Consider the following 8,886-nt stretch of genomic DNA (forward strand, 5'->3'; position numbering starts at 1 on the left):
TAAATCCAGATCTGAAAAACCTGCATATTCAAAAACGTTCAAATGGCTTAAAAACAGAAAAATGAGTGAAAGATTAGATAAATCTACCTTTACAGAACACACAAAAATACATATCTAAAAATAATAGATCTACCTTTAAATTAGTGGAAGATAAGTACCATCTAATTAAAAACCTGCAAAAAAAAAAGATTAGTAAGAAAGACATGAGACAAAATTGAAAAATTCATATAAAGTTTGGTGTTTTCAAGTCAAAGAGATTAGAGTGGGTTTGGAGAGTTTTAGTTTGGGAAAAAAGTAAGAACTTTATACAACAAGAAGTTACCAAATGAAGAAAAATCAGACATAAGAACTTACCAAAACGCTCAGAAAAATTCAGACGACTTCCTAGAAGTCCAGACGACTTCCTGGAAGTCCAGACGACTTCCTGGAAGTCCAGACGACTTTGTCAGAAGACTTCCAAGAAGTCCAGACGACTTCCAGACGACTAACAGGTAAGTCGTCCCAGAAGTCTTCCAGATCTAAAAAACCTGCACATCAAATCCAGATCTGAAAAACCTGCATATCCAAAAACGTTCAAATGACTTAAAAATAGAGAAAATGAGTGGAAGATTAGATAAATCAACATTTATAGAACACACAAAAATACATATCTAAAATTAATAGATCTACCTCTAAATTAGTGGAAGATGAGTACCATTTGATTAAAAACCTGCAAAAGAGATAGATTAGTAAGAAATACATGAGACAAAACTGAAAAATTCATATAAAGTTTGGTGTTTTCAAGTCAAAGAGATTAGAGAGAGGTTGGAGAGTTTTAGAATGATGAACATTACATTTTTGTTGCAGCCATTTGAGAGGAGGAGAGAGAATGTGTAAATTTTTCTTTATATAGGGAGACAAAAAATCCAATTAGGTTAAATATTTTTGACTCAGACGACTTCCTGGACGACTTACATTTCAGTCGTCTGGTGAAGAAATTAAAACAGACGACTTACATGTAAGTCGTCCAGAAGAGTTTAATATTTTTAGCGGGAAATTAAATATTTTTAGCGGGAAACTAAAATAGAAGACTTTCCAGACGACTTACAAGTAAGTCGTCTGGTTTAAATTATTTAAGCGGGAAAATAATTTTTTTTAAAAAATTTTAGGCGGGAATATTTGGACGACTTACATGTAAGTCGTCTGTTTTAATTTCTTCACCAGACGACTGAAATGTAAGTCGTCCGAGTAAAATGATCCGGTTAGGTTAAAACGTACATTGGTAAAATATAAGGTTCGGTACGATGTGGACGACTGAAATATACGTCGTCCGGGTAAATTATTCAACAGACGACTGAAATATAAGTCGTCACACCCTAAACATAACCCCTAAACTTAATTATCTAATTAAACACTTCATAAAACCAAATCAAACTTGAAAAGTGTTTACTATACACAGAAATAAACACATATAGGTGAAAACTAATTTTTGAAAAAACATTTTAGTTTTCCAAAATCTAACCCTAACAATACATACAATACTACAACATATGTTTGCCAAACTCCTAAACCAAAGTATTTCATGATTCACTACTTCCACTCATCTATCTTCAAAACAAATCAATTTTATCATATCTTAATTTATATCAGTTAAAACTATTTATAATTACTTGCTTTTTATTTTTTACGCATCAAAATATTTTTTTACAAGATTTATAAATTATTTTTAAAATAAACTGGTACCAGACGACTTACACTTCAGTCGTCCAGACGACTTCCAACATCTCAGACGATTTACTGGAGTTATATTCGTAAAAATGGCTTCTGTTTTTTTGTTTGGTCACAAAGGACTGAACTGTAATTTCACTAGGCTTTTAGGTTAGTTTTGCATTTGATTCAAGTTTTGGTATAGATTTGGGATTAAAATCAAGTTATGGGTTAATTTTGGCAAAAACCCCCATTTTCAATTGCTATGATCTTGCTCAGTAGGGCAATAATATTCATTTGGTTAAGAGTACCGCGCGCGTATTGCACGGCACATAAAATAATATAGTAGACCTAAATTAGACACGTTATATATAGTCGGTGCCTTCTTGAAACAAAAAGTCGAAAGCATGCATGCATGCAAGTGAATTACATATTAAGTTTCATTAGTTGGAAACGAATTATTGATAGTATTAGTTTTGACGATATGTTAACGCTAACAGAGAAAACATTATTTCTAGTTTTTCTTCAAATGTAAGAGAGACAAAGTAGAAAAATGAAAACATAGCTGTAAAGGTGTTGTCATGGCTTAACTTATCATTGTTGTTTATCATGTGATTTCCCCCAACCCCCCCCCCCCCCCCCCCCCCCCCCCCCCCCTCCCGCCGGCCCCTCCCCCAAAGTCAAAGGTTCCCCCTCTCTAATCTCATTCGTTCGCATTACGAATATAAAATAATTAACGTTTCATCTTAATAAATTTATCAGCGGGACAAAACCAATAATATATAAATCTGTTATAATTTTTTCGATTAGCAAAGAACTGATTCACTTAATTACTAAATTCATCTTTTATTTTGTCTATAAAGTTATCTGAATATCAGCAAAAATGTGCTACCACACAAAAGTAGTGCGGATCACTTCATAGGTAAGTGATTCCCCCACAAACCTGCATGTAGCGATACGTATAATTAATATGTAACGCATTTATAGTAGCCATTAATGTATTACTTAGAGTTGCATAAAGTGGAATCAATACTCTTCCTAAACCATTTGGTAGATATTCATATACTTTACTGCATCGATTGCATAGTTTAATATGTGGACTTGATGGTTGACGCTGACATTGTACATACCCCGTAAGGTCATGTATGATTGTTTTAATTCTTAGTAGAACACAATTGATATATCATCTAAACAATATTCAAATATATAAAAAGCTGTGTTCCAAACATTGACAGGCTTCTTTGAATTTTTCGTATTAAGGTCATAAACAATATTGAAGCACGTATTCAAATATATAAATTTGTATTATTGTGGCAGTTTTAACATACTAATTGTTTCTGAAACCTTTTTTGCGATTAATAAACAGATCGAAGCACGTATCTATAGAATATAGTCTTGTTTGTGTTCTGTACAAAGGTGTTAATATTCGTTAATTGCGTAGGTATCCTAAAAGGTAAGCATCTGTGTCCCATTGTTTAAGGAACCCTTCATAGGAGTATTAAAAAAAGACCTCAACTTGGTATTTAAAAATTCATCATTTCTATCTATATAAACCGTATCACAGCACTTGAACTACACCATCATTCACAATTTCATACCATCAAACCAATAAATCCTAACACACACAACGAGTGAAAAAAGGAACACCTTTTTCTTAATCTTCTGATAGGTTTGACAATGGATCTAGCCAAACACACAACACTCCAAATGTTGGGATTCATACTCCTTGCATCACTCGTACTAACTATGGCTCAACCCCCTGGCTTGACAAAGCCAAGCCATGCAACTTGTAAGATCAAGAAGTACAAACATTGTTACAACTTAGAACATGTTTGTCCCAAGTTCTGCCCTGACACTTGTCATGTTGAATGTGCTTCTTGCAAGCCCATATGTGGTCCTGCTTCCCCCGGGGATGATGGCGGAGACACTCCTCCTACTCCGGTTCCACCTGTTTCACCACCACCTCCGGCTCCTGTTCCGCCAGTTTCACCACCGCCTCCAGTCACGCCTACTCCTTCTTATCCTACTCCCACTGATCCTCTGCCTCCAGCACCTGTTTCACCACCTCCTCCGGCTCCTGTTCCGCCAGTTTCACCACCACCTCCAACTCCTACACCGTATGTTCCAAGTCCTACTCCGCCAGTTTCACCACCACCTCCGTCTCCTACACCGGATGTGCCAAGTCCTACTCCACCATCTTCACCACCACCTACTACTCCCACACCAGCTGTGCCAAGTCCTACTCCTTCTTCACCACCACCTCCTTCTCCTACACCAGCTGTACTAACCCCTCCTCATGTTACTCCCACTCCTCCTACACCGGCTGTACCAAGTCCTCCTGACGTCACTCCCACTCCTCCTACCCCATCCGTTCCAAGCCCTGATACTCCCACTGCACCACTACCTCCATATTCCCCACCCGCGACCCCTGCTCCCTCCGTTCCAAGCCCCACTCCCACACCTCCGTCGTCCCCAACTCCTCCTGGATCTACTCCCACGACTCCAACGCCTTCTGTCCCAACTCCTTCTCCTTCCGTCCCTGTTCCAAGTGCTCCAAACTCTCCTCCTTACGTTCCCCCATCCTCTCCTACTCCAACCCCACCATCAGATGGGGAGGCAGGAGCAGGAGTCAGAAGGGCAAGGTGTAAGAAGAAGGGCTCTCCTTGTTATGGAGTTGAATACAGTTGCCCTTCCGCTTGTCCCCGTTCTTGTGAAGTCGATTGCGTCACTTGCAAGCCTCTTTGCAGTATGTCCTCTCCCTCCTCTTTATACTCCTTTGTTATTTAGTTACATACTTAACACATGCTAAATCATGATAGTTTGTGATATATACAGATTGTGACAAGCCAGGATCTGTTTGCCAAGACCCACGTTTCATTGGAGGAGACGGTCTCACCTTTTACTTCCACGGCAAGAAAGACTCCAACTTCTGCCTCATCTCCGATCCTAACCTTCACATCAACGCACATTTCATTGGTAAACGTAGGCCTGGTATGGCACGTGACTTCACATGGGTCCAATCCATTGCTGTTCTCTTTGGCACTCACCGTTTCTACGTCGGAGCCCTCAAAACCGCCACGTGGGATGATTCAGTTGACCGTATCTCCGCCTCTTTCGATGGAAACGTTATCTCGCTTCCTCAGCTAGACGGTGCCACATGGACTTCTTCCCCAGGTGTATATCCTCAGGTCTCGGTCAAACGAGTCAACGCTGATACTAACAATATCGAGGTACGCCCTAAAACATTACTTTAGCGACAAGTCACTTAAACTTGGAACAAAATACAAAAATAAATACCTTTTCTTGGAATTTTTTCTTTTTTAATTATTTCATGTATATTTATGTTAATAATTGCTAATTTTGGATGATTATTTTTGAAAATAACAAGCTGAAAAAAAAACTATGTATCTTATAATTTAGATTCTTGATAGAATGATAGTAACCAATGAATAACTTGGTGTACATGTATGTTCTTCTTTTATTCAGGTTGAAGTAGAGGGTTTGCTTAAGATCACCGCAAGAGTGGTGTCAATAACAATGGAAGATTCAAGAATCCATGGGTACGACGTGAAGGAAGATGACTGTCTAGCTCATCTCGATTTAGGCTTCAAGTTCCAAGACCTCAGCGACAATGTCGACGGAGTTTTGGGACAGACTTATAGGCCAAACTACGTTAGCCGAGTAAAGATCGGAGTCCACATGCCAGTGATGGGTGGTGACAGGGAATTCCAGACCACCGGACTTTTTGCACCTGACTGCTCTGCCGCAAGGTTTATCGGTAACGGAGGCAGAAACGGTGGCTGGAGCAAAATGGAGCTCCCTGAGATGAGTTGTGCCAGTGGCGTAGGTGGCAAGGGAGTGGTCTGCAAGAGATAGACGTTTGCTCTAAACTTTATTACTACATACTACCACCACTATACAATATGCTAAGTGGTAACTATAATATTATACCTAATTAATAAATATCATCGAGAAAGCTTTCCCTAAGGAAATATGTAATGGTACAAATGTAATTTAATTATTCTTGATCTGAATGAAATGTGAATTTATATTAATCTCTTCCTTCTGTGCTTCAGTAATCCTTGTTTTGAGAAACTTGTAAAATATGATCATAATAACAAAAAAAAGTTGCAAAACATAATTAGATTTTTTTTGATTAAAATAAAATTAGATACTTGTCAGGAAATTAAATCTGTATCCCCTTATCCATGTCAGCGCATCTGTAGCAGAGCTAAACTTTCTGCAGTTTGATAAATCAGAAAGAGAAATGAACTAGAAGGACCGTAGAGACAAACCTAAGAGCAACATTATCAAGACATTTGAACACTTCTTATGGGCGATCCTTACCCAATATTGGCCCAAAATTAAATATAAAGTCCAGTTAAATGAAGGAGACGATTTTTAGGTAAGAAGTTTTTTGACTTCGTTCTTCTGTCACGTGTCATTCTATGATACGTTTTGTGAAGCGGTAGAGGGTCTCGTCGTTTTGCTCTGGATCTATTCTCTCCGTCTCCCTCTTCTCTCTCTCTCTCTCTCAATCCGTAGACGGCGATTCGCTGGAAGTGAAGAATCATCGGTCCACATCGATCGATCGTTTAATCTCGCCATCGAATCTGCACCAGGTTTGTATTACTCTCTCTCTCTGTCTCCCTCTTCTCTGTCTCTCTCTCTCGTATCGATTTTGTGGATATAATTCTGGGATTATCGATTATGTGTTTCTAATATTTTGCATGCTTTGGGTTTGATCAAGGTCCGCGGAGTTTGGGTTTAGGGTTTCATCGTCTCTTCCTTCTCTCGCTGTCGACGGGTACTTCCGCCGTCGTCGTCTATTCTCGTCCATCTCGCCTCTCTTCTTTCTCCGTCCTCCGTTAGCTATATAGAGGAATCATTTAAACAAATAGATTGGTGATTCGCCTTTTGGTTGTATATGATTGTATAGTGATCTGTTGGTTCGTGTTTCTGATGGACTTTCGTTTACCGATGAATATGATTGTATAGTGATCTGTGTTTTTGATTGTAAAGCAGAGGTTTTTAGTGAATTTTTCGTATACTTGATTGATTAGGGAACTTTAGTTAAAAAAATATGCTTGATTGATTAGTGAACTTTAGTTAAAAAAATATGCTTGATTGATTAGTGAACTGAATTTTGAGTTCTATACTTGATTGATTAGTGAACTGAATTTTGATTGTATAGTTGATGGAGAGCCACATTATATGTTGTGATCTATACTGAATTTTGATTCTATACTTGTTGTTTTAGATACATTGGCTTCATCATTGACATGTGTTGTTTTAGTTGGTGTGTAAATTGAAGTAAGTAGGTTTCGACATTTAATGAAAACGTTGTACTGACTTTTTTACTTAGTTTGGTTTCGAAGGAGTGTTACTTGGCAAAGTTTTGTAGTTAGTTTGCTTGGTTTTGTAGTTAGTTTCGGAGGAGTAATAAATATTGATTAGTTATGTGTAACGAGTATAAGTAACTAATGTGTATCATATTTACTTACTTGTTTGCTTTGATTCTTTATTTTCCGAGTAATAAATATTGATTAGACCCTGGTAGTTGATTGTTAGAGAAACATTTAAGCTCTCTGATGGTTGTTCTCTCAAATTTCTTTAAATAGCAGCAACAAGTTTAATTCTTGTTGTGGTTATCCCTTACTCTCTTCTTTCTCTCACGTATCTTTCTTTTCTATTCCTGTCCTTCTAATCGAAATGGATTCAAGGAATCCATTGAATCCCTATAGTGAGTCCCCTAGTTATAGCTATCTTCTCCATAGCCAAAATTTTCAGTATGGAAGTTATCCTTCTACTCAGTATCCATCCGAGATACCTCCTTATAGTTCACAACAACCTGACGGTCCACCTGAACGTGAAGACCCAGCAGTTGCCTCTAAGGAGAGAAGGCAATGGACTCCAGCTGATGACGAGGTCGTCATAAGTGCTTGGCTCAACACATCTAAGGATGCAGTGGTTGGGAATGGACAAAAATCGGGGACGTTCTGGAAACGTGTTGCTGAGTACTATGAATCTACTCCACATGCTAAAGAGAGTGGTGAACCAAGAGACTGGCTCCATATTAAGCAGAGGTGGCAGAAGATTAATGACCTCACCAACAAATTTTGCGGTGCTTACTCGGCAGCGGAGAGACAGATAACTTCTGGTCAGAGCGAGACTGACGTCCTCAAGATGGCTTATGGATATGGCACGCATTTTTTGGAGCTCCAGGTACTATGAACGATCTTAATATTCTCGATCGATCACCCGTTTTTGATGACATTATTAACGGAATAGCGCCACAAGTGAACTTCTATGTTAATGGTAATCCATACCATTTGGCATATTATCTCACTGATGGTATTTATCCGAAATGGGCGACTTTTATTCAATCTATCCGGCTTCCACAAAGTGAGAAACATTCGTTATTTGCTAAAACCCAAGAAGCTGTTCGAAAAAATGTGGAGCGTGCCTTCGGAGTTCTGCAAGCTAGATTTGCCGTAGTGAAAAATCCATCTAAGTTATGGAATAAAGAAAAAAATAGCAAATATTATGAAAGCATGCATCATACTCCATAATATGATTGTCGAGGATGAACGTTCAACATTCACTCAATATAACGAGAGAGAATTTCAAGAAAGCGAAGAAGAGGATACATTCACCGTTACTCCGAATTCAAATCTTGGCACTGCAATGGATCGTCGATCGAGCGTTCGTAACAGACAAGCCCATGAACAATTAAAATTCGATTTGATTGAAAATATTTGGGCTAAATTTGGACATCTTCCAAATAACCAATGATTTTTAAGTTTCTGTGAATTGAATAAAATGTGTGTTAGCTATTATTTTAAATTTTTTTTTAAATGGAATGTAATAAAATGTTTGTAATTTTAATTTAATGAAATAAAAAGTTTTTTTTAATGTATTGAATATAAATGGATATATCTTAATTACTATTTATAAATAAAAATAATATTTTTAACCTAAGAACCTTCGAAAAGTTCTATTGATAATGTAGTATTTTAGTTAAGTACCTTACAAAACTTCTTAGACTAAAAATAGTCATTAAATATTCTAAGATGTTTGCTAAGAGTTGCCATTGATAATGTTGCTCTAAAGCATTATATAATAAGCAATAGTTACTTCAATTAGGCTATGCGTTAGCTTATCTTAATACATTAATCTTTGTGCAATACTAAATGACAT

At 37.6% G+C, this 8,886-nt stretch overlaps 2 protein-coding genes across 2 annotated transcripts; both read left to right on the forward strand.

Moving 5' to 3' along the window:
• The first annotated feature begins 1,746 nt into the window (after nt 1–1,746).
• Nucleotides 1,747–8,601, forward strand: LOC103837263 (inter-alpha-trypsin inhibitor heavy chain H6). The gene is made up of 3 exons (XM_009113607.2): nt 1,747–4,432; nt 4,522–4,916; nt 5,173–8,601. The coding sequence occupies exons 1-3, from the start codon at nt 3,364–3,366 to the stop codon at nt 5,560–5,562; spliced, it is 1,854 nt and encodes a 617-aa protein (XP_009111855.1). The 5' UTR covers nt 1,747–3,363; the 3' UTR covers nt 5,563–8,601.
• On the forward strand, nt 7,399–7,920 carry LOC117127083 (glutathione S-transferase T2-like). The gene has a single exon (XM_033276333.1). The coding sequence runs from the start codon at nt 7,399–7,401 to the stop codon at nt 7,918–7,920; it is 522 nt and encodes a 173-aa protein (XP_033132224.1).
• Nucleotides 8,602–8,886: the final 285 nt, after the last annotated feature.

This window comes from Brassica rapa, chromosome A01 (assembly GCF_000309985.2).
Source record: "Brassica rapa cultivar Chiifu-401-42 chromosome A01, CAAS_Brap_v3.01, whole genome shotgun sequence".
Lineage (NCBI taxonomy): Eukaryota > Viridiplantae > Streptophyta > Magnoliopsida > Brassicales > Brassicaceae > Brassica > Brassica rapa.

Excerpts from the sequence above, each read along its gene's own strand:
- LOC103837263 (XM_009113607.2), top strand. The coding sequence starts at position 3,364 with ATGGATCTAGCCAAACACACAACACTCCAAATGTTGGGATTCATACTC. Across the intron at positions 4,433-4,521 it reads CACTTGCAAGCCTCTTTGCA|ATTGTGACAAGCCAGGATCT; the intron begins GTATGTCCTCTC and ends TGATATATACAG. Across the intron at positions 4,917-5,172 it reads CTGATACTAACAATATCGAG|GTTGAAGTAGAGGGTTTGCT; the intron begins GTACGCCCTAAA and ends TCTTTTATTCAG.
- LOC117127083 (XM_033276333.1), top strand. The coding sequence starts at position 7,399 with ATGGATTCAAGGAATCCATTGAATCCCTATAGTGAGTCCCCTAGTTAT.